Here is a 21,041-nt window from a genome sequence, read left to right as displayed (position 1 = left end):
TACAGTACATGACATTACACGACAGTACAGTATAGTGCAGTACTTGACAGTACAGTGCCGTACACGACAGTACAGTACAGTATAGTACTTGATGTACTTTCACACTGTTCAGGTGCAGTGGACCCTCTGGCCTCGTACGTCACTTCCGCTTGTGAGCGTGTGCGTCTGCGGGGCTTCTGTGCTGCCTGTCTGGGACGGGGGCGACTGGCTCCACACTCTGAACCCCCACGAAGAGGACGCGAGGGCTGCTTTCGTGCCGCGGTTATCTGGACCAAGTACATCTACTCCAACTTGGAGCTCGGGTGGACTTTGTTCCCTCTGTGCGCGCGTGTGGTTTTGCATACGCTCCCCGGCGGCGAGCCACTGCAGCAGGGCAGCGACAGACTGAGGCAGCACGCCGCTGCTGCGGGACAAGAAAACAAGCTGTCCGCTGGAAGCTGTGTGATCATTGACAGAGTTCAATACACACACCGGTGCGGGAGCCTTTGGAAACCCCCCCCCCCCCCCCTCCATCCTCCCCCCTCCCATCCGAGCCTCTCCGGGGACTCACGGCCGGGCTTTATACTTTCATTTTATTATATTTGTGAGCCTCTGAAGTGTCGGTAAGTGAAAGCCGGGGGTGGGTGGGTGGGTGAGTGGGTGGTGGTGGTAACGAGAAGTGCACGAGACATGCTAACTAGCCGACATGCTAACTAGCCGACGTGCTAACTAGCTTAGCCGTTAGCTTGAAAGCTAGCTTTTGGCTAGCTGCCTTGTTTCGGCCGGTAATGCGGTCATGGCCAGTGTCCTCCGCCGCTCGCGTCTGGCACGACGCCCCCGGGGACCAGCTGGCCCCTCCGTCAGCTAACGGCTTAAAGTGTCGAAGACACTTGGTCTTTTTTCTTTTTTTTCCCCTGCCGTTGTTGTTGTTGTTGTTGTTGTTGTTGAGCTGTGCGGCGCACGGGAAGCTAACGAGCTGCGTTGAACTTTTGAAGGTAACGTTTTGTTGACTTTGCCTCGGTTAGCTTACAAAGCGAGCAGGCTACACTCGGAGGAGAGGACGTGTGTGTGTTGTGTGTGCGTGTGCGTGTGTGTGTGTGGGTACTGTTTACTTTTTTTAGTGCTGCTTGTGGTCGTGTAATGTTTAACACATATTAATAACATGGGATTACATAACGGGTTTTTATTTTATTTTCGTTCCTGTCGTTTCCTCACGTGCTACTACATTTAATACACACACACACACACACACACACACACACACACACTGTTCCTGAAGCTGTTGTGCAATGTGCTGTGGAAAAGTGGTGCATCTTATTTTATTGTCCCGCTCCTCATCCTCTTCCTCCTCCTCCTCATCCTCTTCCTCCTCAAAGATCAGCCTCCCATGACTGTCACCGTGTCATGTAAAAAAAAAGTCGGTGGGCAGCTCCAGAGAAGCCTTATCTCGTGTTTATCTTTGCAAACGAAGCAGTTCAAACAGTCTTTGTGTCGTGGCGACTGTGTGTGTGTGTGTGTGTGTGTGTGTGTGTGTAATACTTTCAACCCCATCACTTTCACTGAAGTACTGAGAAATTCTGCTAAACCTATTATCTAACGCAAGCTGTTCATTCAGTGGGGCCGACCCCGCTCACCCCTTCCAAGGCCTCAGCCCGAGCAGAGGGAGGTTATTATTATTATTATTATTATTATTATTATTATTACATTCTAACAATAAAGAGCTTCTTTTACAGCCATTTTTTTTCTTTGACGATTGACGATTCTTTGATCTGTTATTACCTCGCATGTGTTTGGATGAGGGGCTCGACCGATACGGCTTTTTCAGGATTTCCGATACAGATTATTACTAAACTAAGAGACCGATAACCCATATTTGAATCCGATATTTGTCTGCGGAAAAACGTGTCAAACGTGGGCCTGCAACTAACGATTATTTTCATTATCGATTAATCTGTCGATTATTTTCTTGATTAATCGATTAGTTGTTTGGTCCATAAAATGGTGAAAAACTTTGATCATGTTTCCCGAAACCACCCAGATGATGTTTTTGTTTTGTCCACACCAAAGATATTTAGTTTACTGTCACAGAGGAGCAAAGAAACCAGAACATATTCACATTTAAGAAGCTTAAATCAGAGAAATTTGACTTATGTTTTTCATTAAAAGCACTTGATTATCGATTATCACAATAGTTGGCGATTAATTTAGTAATCAAATAATCGAATAAACGCTGCAGCTCTAGTCAAAAGGCGTTAAAATTTTGAATAACACAATACTCTTTAACACCAAAATTTGTTGAAATGCCTTAAAGCATATGTTTAATTCACAGAACCGTAACACACAAAGTGCAGACGGGACATTTTAAATTATCTTGTCGGCAAATCAGCTTAAAAAATGTCTGATACCGATAATCATAGAAATGGTGAATATCAGCACCAATAGTTGGTGCCCCTAATTTAGATACAACGTGACAATGACACAGGGAGAGCAGCGCGCAAAGACAAGAGAATCACCTGGAGATTTTAATATCCTGCTTGTGCTCATTGTGAAAGAGTCGCTGTCAGAGATGGTCAGATATCAGGGTTTAGCAGCAGACGTTGCAGATTTCAGCAGTTTCCTTTGTTGTGGAGTTTTGTTCCACGAGGAGACAAATAAGTTTGAAGCGCAGAGCTGTAGTGACGACATCGAGAGCGAACGCACTGAGTAGAAACCTGTTTCACTTTATCTGTTCACAACCCCTCGCTCGCTGGAGGTTTACTTCCTTTAGGTTCTTGTCACATTTTATCTTTCTCTGTTGCGCTATGTCCGAAGAGCCAAGTGAGTGTAAACTTTTTTTTTTTATTTATGTACGGTGAGAAGTTTAATTATAAATAGGCAGAAGTCACACACTGCTGTTTTTGTTCACACCTTTACAAGATAGCAGAGTTTTTTTTAAATCTTTAACAAAGACTCATACATTAAGTATCGACCGGACGTGTTGTAATGTTTGATGGGTTTTTTTCTCCCCGGTGTTGGTGGTTAACAGCTCTTGTCACATGATTGAATGTTGTAACTACACGTTAAAGCAACAATGACCATTGTAGTTTTTTTTTTTTTACATTTTTACTAACACCCTGTTTTGTTCCCCTTGAAATTAACAGGAACTCTTTCTGTTCCATTCCTGTAGGTGTTATTTAGGTGTTTTGTATCTGAGCCACTGTCTACGCAGCCCCCTCCCAAACCAAGACAGTCTTCCGCCCCAGCATGAATGAAGTCAGTGTTGTGAGAGAGGGATGGCTCCACAAGAGAGGTAGGGGGGCTCCCTGTTAATCATCTCGAGTCCACATCAAAGTTCAGTTTAATTAGATTGTGTGAATTTTTGTCAAGTATGAAAAAAACCTTCACCTGTCCTTGTGTTTTCCAGGTGAATACATTAAAACTTGGCGGCCTCGTTACTTCATATTAAAGAGCGACGGCTCCTTCATCGGCTACAAGGAGAAGCCGGAGGTCTCCAGCGACCACAACCTCCCGCCGCTCAACAATTTCTCCGTCGCAGGTCAGTTTTTTCACATTTCAATTCATGTGCCAGGTTAAAAAAGTGTTGTTTTTTTTTACATTTTGTTGCCGGGGTCTTGTAATTTTGTTTTGCAGAATGCCAGCTGATGAAGACGGAGCGTCCCAGGCCCAACACGTTTGTCATCCGTTGCCTGCAGTGGACCTCGGTTATCGAGCGCACTTTCCACGTGGACAGCAACGAGGAGAGGTAATGTGGACGTTCCCTCCCAAGGGTTTTTAATTTGAGGTTAGGTTATCGACTTAATCGTACGATAGATGAATATGAACTCAATCATTTTTATTGACCTTGATGATAGCCATTGTATCTACATGCATGTCCAGCAAGTCTCACTGCCTCTGTCCTATCATATGTTCTTGTCGTATGATTCATTGATTACTGGTTTGGTCTATAAAATGTCGGAAAATCTAGATTTCTTAGTATTTTTCTAAAGGCACCATGTCTTCAAATTGCTACATGAGGTCTAAACGCAAAGTCAAAACTGTGGATAACATTTAGTCTCAGCAGCAGCAACAAAAATGTAGGACATGCCTGTAAGGCACGCTCCCATGATTCAATATAAAAAGACGGTCTTTAAATGACAATAGTATTGTTTATCGTGATGATTTTTGGGGATAATATAGCCCCAAAAAAACGTAATCATGACAGGCCTATTTGAGGTCCTATTTTCTCGCCCTGTGGAGGAAGATGCTTTGGTCAGACATCTGAACAAATTAATATAATAACAGCTAATACAAATGAGTAAAATCATGTATCATGTGCTTCACGGTTGAAAACAGCACAAACATAAATAACCCCTGAAAAAACAAATGTCCTACAGAACGATCCAAGTCTTGCTTTTAAAAGAATCAAGGACAGGAAGAGACGAGGGACATTTCCACAACGTCAAACCCAGAATGGGACTGTAAATGGGCCATTGTTCTCTACGGTGAAATTCGTTGAGCAGTAGAAAAAAAGACCCATCGTGCTCAAAATAGAATCCGCTGCCAGATTAGACCTGATTATTCGACCCCCGACCCAAGCAATCGTCATGGACTTTTGTTTACGTTGGCTCTGCCAAGTACCAAATCCCAGCATCCCCGCGCCGAGTAGTACAGATTATCCTCCACCTTTCTGAACCGAGCTCGCTGATTTTTTTCCTTCAAGATATTTGTTTTTTTGGGCACAGCGGTACCATCTCTCTGAATATGACCAAATCATAGAAACGGCACTGGCAAAAATTTGATCAAAGGGTTTTGTTTTCCTTCTGGGTCAGGGAGGAATGGATGCGATCGATCCAGGCGGTGGCCAACAGCCTGAAGAGTCAGCAGCAGGACGAGGAGCCCATGGAGATCAAGTTTGGCTCCCCGGGCGAAGGCGGCGGCACCGAGGAGATGGAGATCGCCGTGTCCAAATGCAACATGAAAGTGGTCAGCATTTGCAGCGAGCGTTGCCTGGCAAGCAGAGCCCGCTGCGCTGTGTTTGTCCTGCTAAGCTCATCTTTATTGAGCAAGTTCTTGAAACTTTAAGCCTCTTTCTCAAAGCTTTTTTTTTGGGGGGGGGGGGGTGAAGCAACCTTTAAACTAGTGGAGGGAAAAATTTGTGTGTATATTTTTTGTCCGGTGCTGAAACTGTTGACACGCTGACGTTATCCAGTGTGAAACTTATCGGACTATAATATTGGCCAATATGACAATAATAAACAATGCAGAAGAGATGTGCATTTGTGTTTTACATTTTATGTAAAAAAAAAAAAGAGACGTTTATATTTCCTTGGTTAAGTTGAGGATTAAGTCGATTAAGTCGATTTTTTGACTTAACCAAGTCGAACTTGGTTAAGTTGAGGATTTAGTCGATATATTTGGTTGTATCTGTTGTAAAGCTGCAACTAACAATAATTTTCATTATCGATTAATCGATTAGTAGTTTGGTTTATAAAATGTCATAAAATGGTGAAAAAAGTCGATAATGTTTCCTAAAACCCCGACATGATGTTTTGTTTTGTCCACACACACCAAAGATATTCAGTTTACTGTCACAGAGGAGCAAAAAAACAAGAAAATATTCACATTTAAGAAGCTGAAATCAGAGAATTTTGAAAAACTGCTTGAGCCAATTAATATCAAATAGTTGGCGATTATTTTAGTAGTCGATTAGTAATCAACTTACTGTTGCAGCTCTAATTTGTTTTCTATTTATATAAAGCTATTTCAGTTTATCCACTGAAAAAACCTCTGATTCATCACAAAGCTATTTCAAAGAGGCTGTTACATGATCTTCTTTTTACATTACATAACACATAATGCCCCATCAAATCTCACAGGTGTAACGGGTGTAAGGGTGTCTTTAAGAAAATAAGAGCATAAGCTTTTGCTGGTGCCGTAGCAGTTGTGCTGTCGGGGCTCACATTTGACCTTTTTGCCTCCCGCAGACCATGAGTGACTTTGACTACCTGAAGCTGCTCGGCAAAGGGACATTTGGCAAAGTGATCCTGGTGAAGGAAAAGGCCACAGGGATGTACTACGCCATGAAGATTCTCCGCAAAGAAGTCATCATCGCTAAAGTTAGTGCTGATCATGAGCACGCTCAAATCCACTGTCTCAACTGTCTGTTGGTGTGTAATCGTCCTCTCGTGTGTGTTTTTCCCTCCAGGACGAGGTGGCACACACCGTTACGGAAAGCAGAGTTCTCCAAAATACACGGCACCCGTTTCTAACGGTAAGCTACGGCGTCTGTGTCATAATTAACAAACTGTTTATTCAGAGAAATGCAAAAGAATAATATTTGCTATCCCTGTTCTTCCTCGACAGACACTAAAATATGCATTTCAAACACATGACCGGCTATGCTTTGTGATGGAGTACGCAAATGGAGGAGAAGTAAGTTTTTCTTGTTGTGTAGCGATTGTTTGGAATTTTATTAAAAAGTAAGAATGCGCCAAATGTTCGGCCACCGAAATGGATCCAAATAGCAAATAAAAGTGCACAAATAAAAGTTGTTTTTTTAATTATTATTTATTTTAATATTGTATTGTGCTTTGTTGGTATAATGTCCAATGGAATGTAAAAAAAATGTTCAGTGTTCTAAATATTAATAAATTCATACTTTTGTAATTGATTTTTTTTTCAAGACAAAAAAGTAAAAAGCACATTTAGGCTATTTAGTTTATGCATTGGGGATAATTTGGCAATTGTTCGGACTTCGTCCAATTGTTTGATTATTTTCAGTTGCCGTTGAAGTATTTTTAAGAATTCAGAGAATCTGGAAAATTAAAAAATTGTTCCTTCCCTTATTCCTGTTTAATATTTTATATTCCTTTGCAGCTCTTCTTTCACTTATCGCGGGACCGAGTGTTCACAGAAGACAGAGCGCGATTCTACGGTGCAGAAATAGTGTCGGCACTGGAGTACCTGCATTCGCGCAACGTAGTTTACAGGGATTTGAAAGTAAGGCCTCGTACAGTATTAATATATCATCATTCTGAAACCTAAGATTGTCACAGCTGTCGACTAATTTGACCCTTTTCGTTTCCCCGCCCACAGCTGGAGAACCTCATGTTAGACAAGGACGGACACATAAAGATAACAGACTTTGGCTTGTGTAAAGAGGGGATCACAGACGGCGCCACCATGAAGACGTTCTGTGGAACCCCGGAGTACTTGGCACCAGAGGTAACGCCACCACGGCTGCGGACGTCTGTGACCCGGGATTATGTAAAGGAGCTCTGACTGCCACAGGGCTGGATGAGTCATCGATTGGGATTTGTCTGATACGGGATAATGGCTGAATGTTTTTGGAACAGCTGTGATCGCAGGAGTTACTCAGCTGCTTTATCCCCTAGTTTTATTAATATAGAATTGGTGTGTAAGAAAACATTTGTTCAGGTTAACTGAAAGTCCTTTGTCCCTGCCCCCAACAGGTGCTGGAGGACAACGACTACGGCCGGGCGGTGGACTGGTGGGGACTCGGCGTGGTCATGTACGAGATGATGTGCGGCCGGTTGCCCTTCTACAACCAGGACCACGAGCGTCTGTTTGAGCTCATCCTCATGGAGGAGATCCGCTTCCCCAAGAACCTGGCCCCCGAAGCCAAGGCCCTGCTGGCTGGCCTGCTCAAGAAGGATCCCAAACAGAGGTGTGTTTGTGTGTGCACTGTGCGTGTGTCTACTGTCATAGACAAAGACGGAAATTGCAGGAGCAACCTTGTAATTGGGATTTAGGGTGGTGGAAAGTGATATTTTCCTCCAGCAAGGATGTTTTCATCTGTGCATGTTTTTCTTTTTGTCAGTTAGCAAGATTTCGCGAAAAACCACTAAACCGATGACCATGACATTTTGTTGAGGGATTGGGCACGACCCAACGAACAATCCATTGAATTTTGGTGCGAATCTGGATTATCATAAAGTTTCTTTTCACTTTCTTTAACATGGCGAGATGGGGCATTAGCCTTGGCGGTAGGGATGCACCGATACCACTTTTTTCAAGACCAAATACATATATATGTTAGTACAAGTACTTACATTTAGGTACCAGCTGGTACCGAGTAAGATATTCGTACTTGCCCCTGCTTGAGGAGAAGAAATAAACCTTTGGAATTTGCGGAGTCGCAGCTTTTATATGCTATATAGCTCGTGTTGTTAGCATGAAATATTATGATTGTCAGTGTCAGCTTTTTTGTTTTTGTACAGTTTGTGTGTTTTTGCTATACAAACTGCCGACATTGTCCTCCTCCTCTAAAAGCTGCCGACCTGCGCAACTGTCCAGAGGACGCCATGTTGCCGTAGCGCTGCCCCCCTTGTTAATATGAACTCAAAATAAGTTTCTAAAGAAAATTCTTTAAATTTGTTATTAAAAATTGTTGCAGGACATTTTCCAGTCGAAACAATCAAGTATAATTACATCTTATGTCTCTGCTCTGCCGTGTTGTTACTCATCAGCCGTCAGTAATGATTACAGAATAAAGGGCCAATTATGAAATAAGTGCTGCTCACTAGTGATGCAAACAACACCTGCTCAGCTGAACGTCTCCGCCCCTGTGAAGGTGTCGAGCCGCAGCCGTCACAGCTCCAGGAAAAAACATTTCTTCCTGCGATTTTTACGACCTCGTCCATTGCACTCGGTTCGTTCTTCGAATCTTATCCACCGTGGCTCAAGGCTACACACACACACACACACACACACACACTTGGCCATAAAATGAGTAACCGCATTATTTTTAAGCCTGTTCTCCTCCTTGATTCGTTTTCCTTGCAGGGGTAATGGCCTCACAAGCCCCTAATTGATTGTTGTTTTGTTCAAACCCCCTTTCGAGATTCTGGTAACAGTCGAAACAGCTGCTAAAATAAGCACATTGAGCGTCCGCCCGCAGGCGCACAAACACACGCACCTGTAAGTAGAGAGGAAATGAGGAACGAACGTGTCTCGCAATGAATAAATACAAGTCGGGAGGAGAACAAACAATACATAAATGCTTGTTTTGCATCCTTCTTTGTATAAAGAAAAAGCGGCTTATTGATGTGATTAAATGAGTGTTTTTGTTTTGTTGGTTTCCAGGCTCGGAGGAGGACCTGATGACGCCAAAGACGTGATGGGCCACAAGTTCTTCACCTCCATCAACTGGCAGGATGTCACCGAGAGAAAGGTTAGAAAACAAAAACAAACAAATTATATGGAATTTCAAAACAATAATGTTCCGAATCTAAAAAAAAAAATATATTGATTTTTTTTCTATCTTCTCCTCCTCAGCTCGTTCCGCCCTTTAAGCCCCAGGTAACGTCGGAGACGGACACTCGCTACTTTGACGACGAGTTCACAGCACAAACCATTACGATAACTCCTCCAGACAAGTGTGAGTAGATCTGTTCCTCTGCAACTTTTGCCCTAGTGGGGCAGTAAGTGATTCTAAAGTATCTAAAAATTGGAGAATATTTCCTCATCGTCCGTCAGCTGTCGCTTTTTTTGCGTGCAACGAAAAAAGATCCAGGGTGCAGTCGAATTGATAAATTGGCTTAGGAAGTTTCCTAAATCTTGACGTGACCTGGAAGTATTTGATCAGCAGCCATGATAAGAGCTGTTTTGTTCTCTAAATGCATTGGAAAGGTGCTTCAATGCTTCCTTTCCTATCTCCTTTAGCATAGGGTACACTGGAGCTTCCTTTGTGAGAGTAAGGAGATATAGATTCATTGCGGCAGCGATATTTAACGTCACGTGCCACGCACGGATGTAAATGATTAAATCCGAATTAGAAGTAGAATAAGTGGAAGAGTATGAATATGACCCAGAAGAGACGCACGTCATCATGTCAGTTACTGTTACATATGAATCATTTATATCTGATATCAGACTGTGGCAAAACATTGAAACATGCTTATTCTCTGAGCAGCGCTGTCGGCTTTTCTTAAGTCCTATGAATCCTCCTTTACACAGTCTCCCATACCCGAGGTTACCGGGTTCACGACCCGACCAGAGCAATAAAATCTAAACAACAACAAAGAGAGAAACAAAATTGCTAACTGCCCCTTTAATATTCGATTCATGCATTTCAAGCTAAATTTGTTATTTTATTTTACAACATTTTGAATTGTGTCTCTCTCCCTCTCTCTCACTCCCCAGATGACAGTTTAGACGCAGAGGATTCGGACCAGCGTACGCACTTCCCTCAGTTCTCCTACTCTGCCAGCATACGGGAATGATTACTCAGACTCTTGAACAAGCAGGCAGGCTTAACACACAATCACAATCCCACATAAACCAACAAACACACACAAACACATACACACACACACACACTCGCACTGCTGGGGGGGTAGGAACGACACCAAAAAAAACAAAAAACTGTCACAAGACACATTTTCATTTGGTCTTAAATGCACACACACACACACACACACACACACACACACACACACACACACACACACGTAGACATGATGGCGAATCAGACGACGAGACATGGATCATAGAGTATGCAGTGAACACACACACGCGGGCTGTGAACGACGGACCTCAGCAGGTTTGTGTGTGTAGACCGGCAGCTTCGTCTCTGTGCGCTCTCTCAGGGCCGGCTGGCCGGCGTTAGGCTCCCCCTGCAGGACGTCCCGCTGCACTACACTTGGGCGACACATCAGAGCCTTGACACTTTGATAAAACCAGGTTACGCCAGCGAGTCCCACCTCTTTACCAGCTGTTCCCTTTGCTACACACACACACAAACGCACACCAACCCATGCATAGACTACACACACACAAATGTACTTGGTAGAATTTTCAGAATTAGAAAAAATTTAAAAGAGTTGGGGGGAAAAGACAAAATTTTATGTCATCAATTGTTACAGTTTTAATGTAAAGCCATATTTCTGCATTTCTCTTTAGGTTTTTAAGTTTTTTTAAATTTGATTTTTTGATTTTTTTTAACAAGTGCTCTTTCTGGAACTTGCTGTTACAAATCAAATGTGGGACAGTTCCTACAGTGCGGGGGATGAGGGGGGGAACAGGGAGGAGGAGGGGTCGCCATGTTTGCGAGTGTGTGTGTGCGTGTGTGCGTGCGTGCAGGGGGATGTATGTGTGAACGACCATTTTTGATTCTCAACCATCCATCTGTCTGCTTTTATGCATGTTTTTAAAAAACAAAAAAAACAAAACAGTTGCTGGTATATTGAGGAGAAGACACTACAACACGGCACAATCAATGGCCTTTTTTTTTTTTTGAAAGGGAACAAGCATGTAAATTTAAGAATTTAGCTTCGACCGGCTTTGCCGCTAAATTTGACTCAGTCAGGATTAAGGAAACTGGGATCTCACGCATGGCTAAAATCTTTTTGCTTTTTTAAACGCTGCGTTACTTTAATTCGATTTGAAGCAGCGGTCGAGCTCAACACTGACCAACCGACCGTCTTCCTGCTGGTTGGAGGTGTTCGTTTTCATTAAGGCCAGTCGTGCTGTGTGTTGAAGTCGGGACTAACAGAAGGAAAGAGGGAAACTAAAGAGACGAGTGCGCTTCATCAGTTTTACCGCGAAACCCGTCTCGAGAGACCCGATGTAAGAACGAACGCGGTCATTCGCTCGCTGTCCTTGGTCCGGTCATTCTCACTCCCCCTAGTCGAGGAGTTTTAAGGACACCAATCTTTTTCTTTCTTTTTTTAATTCATTTTCTTTATTTTCTTTTTTTAAATATCAATCTAAGTGTTTCAAAATATTTTTTAAAAATAAGCCTTTGAATGTTCCTGTATTTAAAGAATGAAAAAGTTCCAATTGTTGTTTCAGCCTTTTAAAAGCCCCCCCCCCCAAAAAAAAGAATGACTGACCCCTGGTGGATTGTTATTTTTCACACTTCAAATGATTCCACATTTTAATGTTTAGATTTTATTTTTGGGGGGGTGGGGGTGTTTTCTTCTAATGCTGTATCAAAGCACTTAAATCTGTGTGAGGTCTTTGTCTGGAGCAACGAGCTGCACGACCTGGTCGACCGACCTTCGACCTGCAGACGGGGGCGAACTGAGATAAAAGATTTTCGAGTCGTGACCTGACCTCTCACGATCCAGAGAAGTTCTGGGACGCCCCAATTTTTACAATTCTGTATTGCTGGAAGAAGAGAAGTCGTCGCTTTGCTCTTCGAGCTTCACTAAAGGAAACATCGAGACCTTTATGTTTGTCATTGTTCTTGTTTTTTGTTTTTGTTTCTCCTTTTTTTTGTTGTCCTTCTATTTCTCAAATTTTGGAAGACACCTCTTGTTTTAAGTATACATTATATAAAATATATATTAAAAGTTTTTTTTAAACGGCTTTCGTTTTGTTTAAGTTCTTCATTTCATGGGGGGGGGTTTCTGTCAGAGATGCAAACTAATTAATTCATTTGACTTTAGATATAGATAGTTGATCTATTGAATTTCTGGTTTAAATGATCACTTCCCATAAGAAAATAACCCAACTAGATATTTATGATTAGAATTGATTAGACTGATAACGATTTTTTGGAACCGATATCGATATGAGTATGGAGTACAAAATATCCAATACAGATACATTGGCCGATAATATGATTTCTAAGATGTCCTTATCAAACCTTTATGACAAAGAAATGTAATTGAGGCTTGATATTTTATTTTAACAATAAACTTAATCATATTAACTATGAATGAAAAGAAAACACAAATACAACCAAATACATAGAACTTGAATTAAGAAAAACAATTTATTTCACGTAAAATATAAACAATTGCACATTTTTTTCCTGCATTTTTTAAATTCTGTACAATTAAAGATTTCATATCGGTAAACGCCAATACCGATACGTCTGTGAAAGGCTCCTATTGGTTCAACCGTGTATCGGTCGGGCTCCAGAAAAATGATTAACTTTATGTGTTACATTATAATAAAAATAAACAATCATTTATTTTAAAAGCTCAAGAGAAACTTGTCCCTAAGGTATTTTTTTCCAGACGATGCCTATTGAGCAAAAGTAAAAAGCGACTCATCCTTTGGCGTCATCTCATCAGAACCCCCCCCCCCCCCCCCCCCCCCCCCCCCCCCCCCCATGTCACACATTCATCTGTTTCTATTTGAGTTTGTGTGAGTGACTGTGAGATGTTTGGGTTGAACGTGGTGGAAGAAGAAGAAGGAAACAGCGGCTGTTCGACCCCCCCGACCCCTGACTCCCCTCTCCAGTTCCCTGCTGCACGTGAAAACGTGAAAGGCTTTGATTTACAGTCCACAACTCCAGCACCTCTCCTCCTCACCGGCTCAGTCACAGCCATCATGGTCTCTGGCCTATAGGGTCCTGCTACTTGGGGGGGGGGGGGGGGGGGGGGGGGGGGAACAGCAGGACCGGACATCAGCACCAGAACCAGAACCACTGCACTGATGGGACACGCACTGTGGATTTGCCTTCATTGCTATCACGGCCATACGGGGATGCTGCTGCTGCTGCTGCTGCTGCTGAAATTTTATAAAATAGTGGTTGTTAAAAGCCATATACACTTAAAAAAAACCTTTTTGCTGCTGGCCACGCTTTTGAGCAACGCTTCACAGCTAAACATGCAAGTTGAAATACCCCCTGACCTCTCCTGTAGGCGTACACGGGCACAACAAGTGCCTCCTCACCATTGTGTAAATACCAAGAGAAAAAGAAAAGCTTGACGACGAATGCAGATCCAGTAGAAAGGGGGCGGGGCCTGCAGCTTCGTAGTGTTTGATTTGCAGCTTTACTACGGTTAACTTTTGCCTCTCTGTGTATTTTGAATGTGATCAACGGTCACGAATGTCGCACCTGACGCCGGTGTAACGACATTTTACTTTTTGCTTGTTGCTGTTAGTTGATGCTCAGAGGAAAACGAATGGGAGGGGGGGAAGAAAAAAAGCAATCTTTTCGGTGGGAGGACAATGTCCTGGGGGTGGGGTGAGGGATGGGCAGTGTCATCCCCCTTTGTGAAAGACTTTTACAAATGTATCGGGTGACACCTGCTACAGTACGGTAGCTTATAACATTTGCAACTACAATGTGCCAGTAAACATTTTTACTGAATAAAGCTCCGTGTGTTTGTGTGTCTGTTTTTACAGTGTACACAAATTATGACCATGGATGATAACCAGCATTGAGGACACCAAGATCATGTCTCTGTCACTTTTTTTTAATTCTGTACAATTACAGATTTCATGTCAGTAAACAAAGGCGTCGTTACCAATATTTCTTTGAAAGGCTCATATATATGTTGTTACTGTTTGTGTTTACTGACATATATATAGATATATTTCTTGTTTTTTTTTTAATTTTATTTTCCTAACTTTGGCCCCATATAAACCCCCTTTACTATTAAAAGTATTATATATATATATACCAGATCCACCTCAAATTTGGTCAGCTAGCTTATGACAAATTGATGATGTCATGTTAAGAAACTTAACTTAGGGCCATATATTAAACGCTGTTCCCCTGGCAACGCTATAATCGCCACTTAAAACACAAATATATGTTTTAGGGACTCAAAATGCTTAGAATCTCATGGAAATCAACTGACAGGTGGAGAGTGGCGAATTCTTATATCTGAAACGCCTTTTTCTTTTTGTATAATTGTGTCAAAATGGCTCCATAGCGCCCCCTACAACCTTTCAAAGTCAATGCCCCCACCTTTAACTTTGATGTAGATGAACAAAATTTGGTGAGCGCCTGTATCATGTCAAGACCTACAATATATATATATATATATATATATATATATATATATATATATATATATATATATATATATGTATATAAAATAATTTTCAAAAATATATTAAAAATATATATATCAGTAAACAAAATATATATATACATAGAGAGAGAGATTTTGTATTTTTTGTATATAAATATATATATACACACACAGTCCATGTGTGTATATATAACAAACTAACTATTTATATGATATATATAATAAGATTTTTAAAAAATATAATAAAAATATATATATCAGTAAACAAAATATATATATACAGAGAGAGAGAGAGATTTTGTATTTTTTTTTAATAAATATATATACACACACACACACACACACACACAAAGTCCAGGTGTGTATATATAACAAACTAACTATTTATATTATATATATACAATAATATTTTTTAAAAATATAATAAAATATATATATCAGTAAACAAAATATATGTATACACATAGAGAGAGAGAGATTTTGTATTTTTTGTATATAAATATATATAAACACACACACAAAGTCCAGGTGTGTATATATAACAAACTAACTATTTATATTTTATATTTATATAATAAGAATTTTTAAAAATATAATAAAAATCTATATATCAGTAAACAATATATATATATATATATATATATATATATACATAGAGAGAGAGAGAGAGAGAGAGATTTTGTATTTTTTGTATATAAATATATACACACACACACAGTCCATGTGTGTATATATAACATACTAACTATATATATAGACAAAACGCATAGGATCTAAATATATGATGACAGTCTCATTGAAGAAGAAGCAGTTTATTGTTCTCCAATGCGTCGAACCGGAAGTCCCCCCCACCTCCACCTGTCCTTATGAGCGGCGGTCCGGGCGCAGCGCGGCCGCTCTGTGTGCACCAGGCCTCCGCCGACACCTGTGGATAAGTAGCTGCAGCGGCCCGGCAAGAGGACTCCGTCTCCGGCTGCGACCATGGCCCGGACCGGTGTCTCCGACTCCAAGCCCCTGCTGGACTTACACAAGAAGGTGAGCAATTCGAACGAAATGAAACTTTTCTTTCTCCACGTGTGAGTTTGAGTAATTGCATCCGCCTGTCGTTGTCCCAGGTGTGAGGGAGGCCCCTGATTGGCTCCTACTGCCCAGGAGCTGCAACAGTTAATGGATTAGTGATCGACTAATAAATGAATCGACTAATCGGCTCGTAGTAGGAGTTCTGTGATTTCAGCTTCTTAAATATGAACATTTCCTGGTTTCTTTGCTCCTTCGTGGGAAAAAAACAACAATTTCTTTTGTATGTGAACTGAACAAGTCATCGTCTTTGGGTTTGGCGAACACGATTGACATTTTGTCCACCATTTCATGGACCAAACTAATCACTCGAGAAGATGATCGACAGATTTATGGATGATGAAAATAACCGTAGGCTGCAGCCCGGACCATGTTCATTCCCTGGCATCAAAGGCATTATGGGTCTCGGATTTAAAAAATGAAATAAGATCTGGTGTTGTCCCTCCAGGCGGATGACAGGCGAGCCCCGTTGAGAACGTGGGCTAATGCCTGTGGGCCCATCGATCGCTGGCAGCCCGTGGAAGTGGACGAGCCCAAGATGGCCCCTGTCAAAATGGAGCCGGAACCGCCCGAACGCCGATGGGTGCGCCTGCTGTCACCGTCACACAACACACACCGCCTTTTCATCTCATTTCCCTTTTTTAATTCAGAAAAAAAAACTTCCCCTGCACCATGGATGATGATGATGATGATGATGATGTCAATTTCTTCATGCAGGATATTTGTGTTATAATAAAAAGTCCACTTGCCGGTGCACTTTGCACTGACGCATACGGGTTGTTGTCCGTTTTGCAGGAGAGGAGGTTGTCGGCGCAAACCAGCGACGGCATCATCATGGGGTTCCACGAAGACGGGCAGACGCACTCAGACGGTTTGTGTAATCGATGGCCGACGTTTTTTAAGAAACTTCTCATCACACCCAAGGGAAAATGCACTTTTAATATGCAGATAAGGCACAATTTCTACAATTTTCATATTTCATCAAATGAAATGGGAACAGCCATTTTGATTAGGGAATATTGGCGTTTCTTTAGCTAGGGGCGAGGTCGAATTGTCCTTCCTATCTACTCTCCCTTGACCTCAGTGGAAAACGTCATGAGGTCAAGGGAAGGTGTAAAGGAGGACTGATAGGATATAGGAAGAGACGACAGCGCTACTCCACTTTCACTAAACTACGTCATCACGCGACGGAGGATGTTTTTGATGCGTCTGTCGTGGTGAAACTACAGAATTTTCGAAGATGAACTATAAAAAACCTCAGCGGCTCCATCAGCATGTTTCAGTGTTTTACCACCGTTTGACATGAGATATAAATGATTCATATGTAACAGTAACTTACATGATGACGTGCGTCTCTTCTGGGTCACATTCATACTCTTCTACTTCTTCTTCTACTTCGATCGTTTACGTCCGCAATGAATTGTGGGGACATCTATATCTCCCACTCTCCGATGGAAGCTCCAGTGTACCCTGTGCTAAAGGAGATAGGAAAGGAAGCACTGAAGCTCCTTTCCAATGCATTTAGAGAATCCAAACAGCTCTCGCCATGGCTGCGGATCAAATACTTCCGAGTCACGTTGACATTTAGGAAACTAACTGAGACAATTTGACCGCTCGACCTCACCGACACCGACCTGAGGGGGCAAGGCCGCGTGAGCGCGTTCCAGATTCCGAGTTCCGCGATGTGTTTGTGTTTGCATCATCCCGTTGTCCCTCTCCTTCCTGTGTAGACGTCGTGGACAAGTGTGTGGAGGAGCGCGTGCTTCTTCACCCTCGCGGCCTGCAGAGTCTTCACAGCCTCCAGGCGCTGGTGCCGAGCCTGCTGCGCCGCGAGGTGGAGCTGGCGCTGGAGACGCTGGGCCTGGTCTGGGACCGAGCGTTCGCCTGGGACATGTTCCTGGTCATGATGGTGAGGCGTCATGAACCGAGAGCGCTGGTCTGCTTCGTGTCTTTAAGGCTATGATGATGTAGGTTCCCGCGTTCACAAAACGTATACGAAGCTAAAAGGCTTGTTTGGACGGAGATCGTGTTTGGTTTTTGAATTGAAAATGTGTGTATGGTGTAGCCAGAGTGGGTCCGAGTGTGTTTCAAGTCTTTGATTGTCCAGTTGATGCTTCTTGATCTTGTTTGCACCCTGCAGAGAACTCAGACGTGGTACTCTTTCCCCAGCGCTGACCTGCCGCGCCATTTCACTGATGCCACTCGAGCCGTGCTGGTAGATTGGCTCATTAAAGTTCACGTGAGCGTCACTCTCTTCATCCTCGACACAAAGCTTGCATCACATTCATTTATCGGACCTATGCCTGCTGTTGTCTGTCAAAGTGAAGGCCTGTGGGGAAATTTATAAAAGCATCTGTGTTACGCTCAGAATGAGGCTCCACTACAATGACGCTGTAACTGGTTATAGGGACACATCTGACAGTAAATCAATGGTCAAGTGGACTTAAAGAGAGTTATGAGTAAATCAATAACTCTAATGTGTAGAAGGTAAACATGAAGCTCACGCCAGCAGCCAGTTAGCTTAGCACAAGCCTGACTTACTAACACATCTCCTTGTTTTAATCCTTAAAGATAGTGTGTAATATTTAGAAGAACTTATTCACAGAAATTGAACAAATTGTCCATAACTATGTGTTCATATATGTATAATCACGATGTCTCCATGTTTTGTACGTCGTGTTGAATGCGGTCGTTGCAAAAAACGGTTCCAGAATACGTCGCATTCGCGTCGAATTTTCACACAGCGGTGCGCCACCATAAAGTGTCCCCTGTCGGGTGCTCAGTCGGCTGCGGTTTACAACTTTACCACCAGATGCCGCCAGAAAATTTACAAAAATGACACAATGGGGCTCAAACAAAACGATCCAAAAAGAAAGTTTTACGATGGTCATTTTTTTTGCAATCTTGAACGTCTCCCCGTTTCCCACCAGGAGATGATGCACTTCCAGGAAGAGACCCTCTACCTGGCCATACACCTCATCAACCGCTCCCTGCGTCAGATCAAAGTGTCCACTGCCAACCTGCAGCTCCTCGGCATGGTCTGCCTCTTCCTCGCTGCAAAGAAAGAGGAGTGTCTCCTGCCCGAGGTGCGCTCTGAACTTCCTCCCCCAACGGTTTTTGGACGTTTAATGCGTAACTGCGTGAAAAAAAACAACAACAACCTGAACGTCTTTTCTTGATGACTGCTGCCTCCAGGTGTCGGGACTGTGCTACCTGATGGACCACACCTACACTCGGCATCAGCTGCTGCGAATGGAGCGCAAAGTGCTCTGCGGGCTGAAGTTTGATTTGTCCTACTGCCCCCCGCTGCATTTTCTCGTCATTCTCACCTCCGTCGCTCGCTGCAGTGTCAAGGTAGAGCTGGTTGTTCTTTTTCCAATTCTTTTTTATTGCCCCCTTTTTTTCTTCTCAAGTTTATTTTTTGTTTTTATTTTGATCAAAATCTCATTTTTTTTTTCGTCCTGTATAATGGTTCCATCTGTTTGACTTTTCCTGCATTCAGGGGCATTTATTTAATTTTGCCTCCAATCATAAAGCTTTCTAGGATTTTTAAATTTTCCATCCAAGTTAGCAAGACCTACACTGTCCCATTCATTGATTGAATTCTTAAGAGGAGGTGTAGGTGGTAGTGAGAGCAAACTGTTTTTCACGGCTCGACATGTTGACCTGCTAGCTACTGTTTTGACCAGCGCCATCTTGATTTTTCTGACACCAGAAGTAACCCTGCGTTCTATTATACCTCATAACTCAGCATAACCATATTTGGAGGATTGTGGGTTGCACCGATTGGATAGTTCTAGCTGTCAATCATGCTGCATCCCCGTCCCCAATTCATACAGTGCTTTATCTTCTTTTTTACTCTAAATGTGACCATCATTTACTAAATGAACTTCATGCTGTATTGAAAAAGACTTGAAACTTAAGATTGAGACCACAAGCTCCTCCCCCCAAAAAAGAAATTTACTGAGGTTATTAGTAGTAATAACTAATCATTTTCTAGTTCGACTCAACTTCTTTTTGAAGGTGTAGTGGAGTCGCCCTCTGCTGGTCATTCAAGAGAATACAGGTTTCAGACATTTATGCATTGGCTTCACTTTCCAATTTTACACAGGGTCTGGTGGTCATGGTTGTGACTCATATCCAGCGCTATTGGCTACTGTAAAAAAAACAAAAAACAACTCCCTTGTAAACATTGCAGCACCCGTGGCTTAAGAAAGTATCGGTGACGTCTGACGTGTCCTCTGCGTCACCAGGTGGTGTGGATGGCTCGGTACCTGCTGGAGCTCTCTCTCCTGGAGGGCCAGTGCGTGGTGTTCCTCCCCGCGCAACTGGCAGGAGCCGCCCTCTGCTTGTCCCGCCAGGTCCTGCAAGAGCCCCCGACGCCGGAGGGCGAGGCCGCCTGGTGTCTGGCCTCCAGCATCCACGTCGGCAGGTGCGCACTCCCCCACTCATCCTCATCCTCTTGTATCACATCACGACATCCTCACATCACTGTCAGATTGACGTGTGTGTGTGTGTGTGTGTGTGTGTGTGTGTGTGTGTGTGTGTGTGTGTGTGTGTGTGTGTGTGTGTGTGTGTGTGTGTGTGTGTGTGTGTGTGTGTGTGTGTGTGTGTGTGTGTGTGTTTTTTTTTTTTTCAGCGAGACCGCCCTGCTGAGGATCATGCACATCCTGGCCAAGGCTGCGGCCAAGGCCCACACCCGAGAGACCTGTGCGACTTTTATCAAATTCTCCTCCCCAGAGACCATGAACGTGAGCAGACACCCGGGTCTGAAGAACGCCTCCGCTCTTCTGGGCGTTTGCACTTGACGTACCTGAATCACAGAGACTGTTCATTAAATCCCGAGGCTTCAAAGTAGAGAGACGCTAAGACCGGTACGACTACTTGAGCACTTGACTCGGTACGGTGGTCTCGGCGTGAGACCACACTGTGGTGGTGCGGTGGTGACTCCCCGTGGTCCGAGGCCTCCGGATCCCGAGGGATTACCTTTTGGAAAATGGGTGAGGAAGAAGTGTGAAGGATTTAATGCCAAACAATTGTTCGACGGAAAGAAAATTGCCCGCACTTGGCGTGCGTGAGATTTAGCCAGCCCGAGTGGCAACACGTGTTTTATGATCTTATCTTGCAGCCGGTTTAGAAAATATTTGAATTGTACTGATGTGTCCTTGTCATGAAGTTTTAAATGTAAAAATAAAGTGTCTGCTGCTGCATAAGTATCGCACTGCTGACTGTTATTATTGCACAAACGTATAATATACAGTACAT

The 21,041-nt window shown here is 42.9% G+C and overlaps 2 protein-coding genes across 4 annotated transcripts; both read left to right on the top strand.

Annotated features, from left to right (window-relative positions):
- The first annotated feature begins 201 nt into the window (after window positions 1-201).
- Window positions 202-12,291, top strand: akt2 (v-akt murine thymoma viral oncogene homolog 2). 3 transcript variants are annotated; one of them, XM_035622880.2, is made up of 14 exons: window positions 202-602; window positions 3,146-3,268; window positions 3,383-3,514; window positions 3,610-3,721; window positions 4,788-4,941; window positions 5,943-6,074; window positions 6,164-6,229; window positions 6,322-6,390; window positions 6,835-6,957; window positions 7,054-7,182; window positions 7,431-7,645; window positions 9,064-9,151; window positions 9,256-9,358; window positions 10,123-12,291. In XM_035622880.2, exons 2-14 carry the CDS (start codon window positions 3,223-3,225, stop codon window positions 10,200-10,202), a joined length of 1,449 nt encoding a protein of 482 aa, XP_035478773.1. In that variant the 5' UTR covers window positions 202-602; window positions 3,146-3,222; the 3' UTR covers window positions 10,203-12,291. The 3 variants fall into 3 exon arrangements, with proteins under 3 accessions (XP_035478773.1, XP_035478775.1, XP_035478776.1); XM_035622882.2 differs by lacking the exon at window positions 202-602 and adding an exon at window positions 761-974; XM_035622883.2 differs by lacking the exon at window positions 202-602 and adding an exon at window positions 2,621-2,796.
- A 3,255-nt stretch (window positions 12,292-15,546) lies between these two features.
- On the top strand, window positions 15,547-20,989 carry LOC118299287 (cyclin P). The gene is made up of 9 exons (XM_035622869.2): window positions 15,547-15,734; window positions 16,225-16,359; window positions 16,572-16,647; window positions 17,507-17,685; window positions 17,917-18,015; window positions 18,707-18,862; window positions 18,972-19,130; window positions 20,030-20,208; window positions 20,416-20,989. Exons 1-9 carry the CDS (start codon window positions 15,681-15,683, stop codon window positions 20,582-20,584), a joined length of 1,206 nt encoding a protein of 401 aa, XP_035478762.1. The 5' UTR covers window positions 15,547-15,680; the 3' UTR covers window positions 20,585-20,989.
- Window positions 20,990-21,041: the final 52 nt, after the last annotated feature.

The sequence above is a fragment of the Scophthalmus maximus genome, chromosome 11 (genome assembly GCF_022379125.1).
Source record: "Scophthalmus maximus strain ysfricsl-2021 chromosome 11, ASM2237912v1, whole genome shotgun sequence".
Taxonomy (NCBI): domain Eukaryota; kingdom Metazoa; phylum Chordata; class Actinopteri; order Pleuronectiformes; family Scophthalmidae; genus Scophthalmus; species Scophthalmus maximus.
Note: the sequence above shows the minus strand (reverse complement) of the source record. Positions and strands in the feature narration are given on the sequence as shown.

What these genes read in the sequence shown, in the direction of transcription:
- akt2 (XM_035622880.2), top strand. Translation starts at nt 3,223, where the DNA reads ATGAATGAAGTCAGTGTTGTGAGAGAGGGATGGCTCCACAAGAGAG. An exon ending in CCAAATGCAACATGAAAGTG is followed by an intron (nt 4,942 to 5,942) that starts GTCAGCATTTGC and finishes TGCCTCCCGCAG; the next exon opens with ACCATGAGTGACTTTGACTA. An exon ending in TAGTTTACAGGGATTTGAAA is followed by an intron (nt 6,958 to 7,053) that starts GTAAGGCCTCGT and finishes CCCCGCCCACAG; the next exon opens with CTGGAGAACCTCATGTTAGA.
- LOC118299287 (XM_035622869.2), top strand. Translation starts at nt 15,681, where the DNA reads ATGGCCCGGACCGGTGTCTCCGACTCCAAGCCCCTGCTGGACTTACAC. An exon ending in ACATGTTCCTGGTCATGATG is followed by an intron (nt 17,686 to 17,916) that starts GTGAGGCGTCAT and finishes TGCACCCTGCAG; the next exon opens with AGAACTCAGACGTGGTACTC. An exon ending in TCCAGCATCCACGTCGGCAG is followed by an intron (nt 20,209 to 20,415) that starts GTGCGCACTCCC and finishes TTTTTTTTTCAG; the next exon opens with CGAGACCGCCCTGCTGAGGA.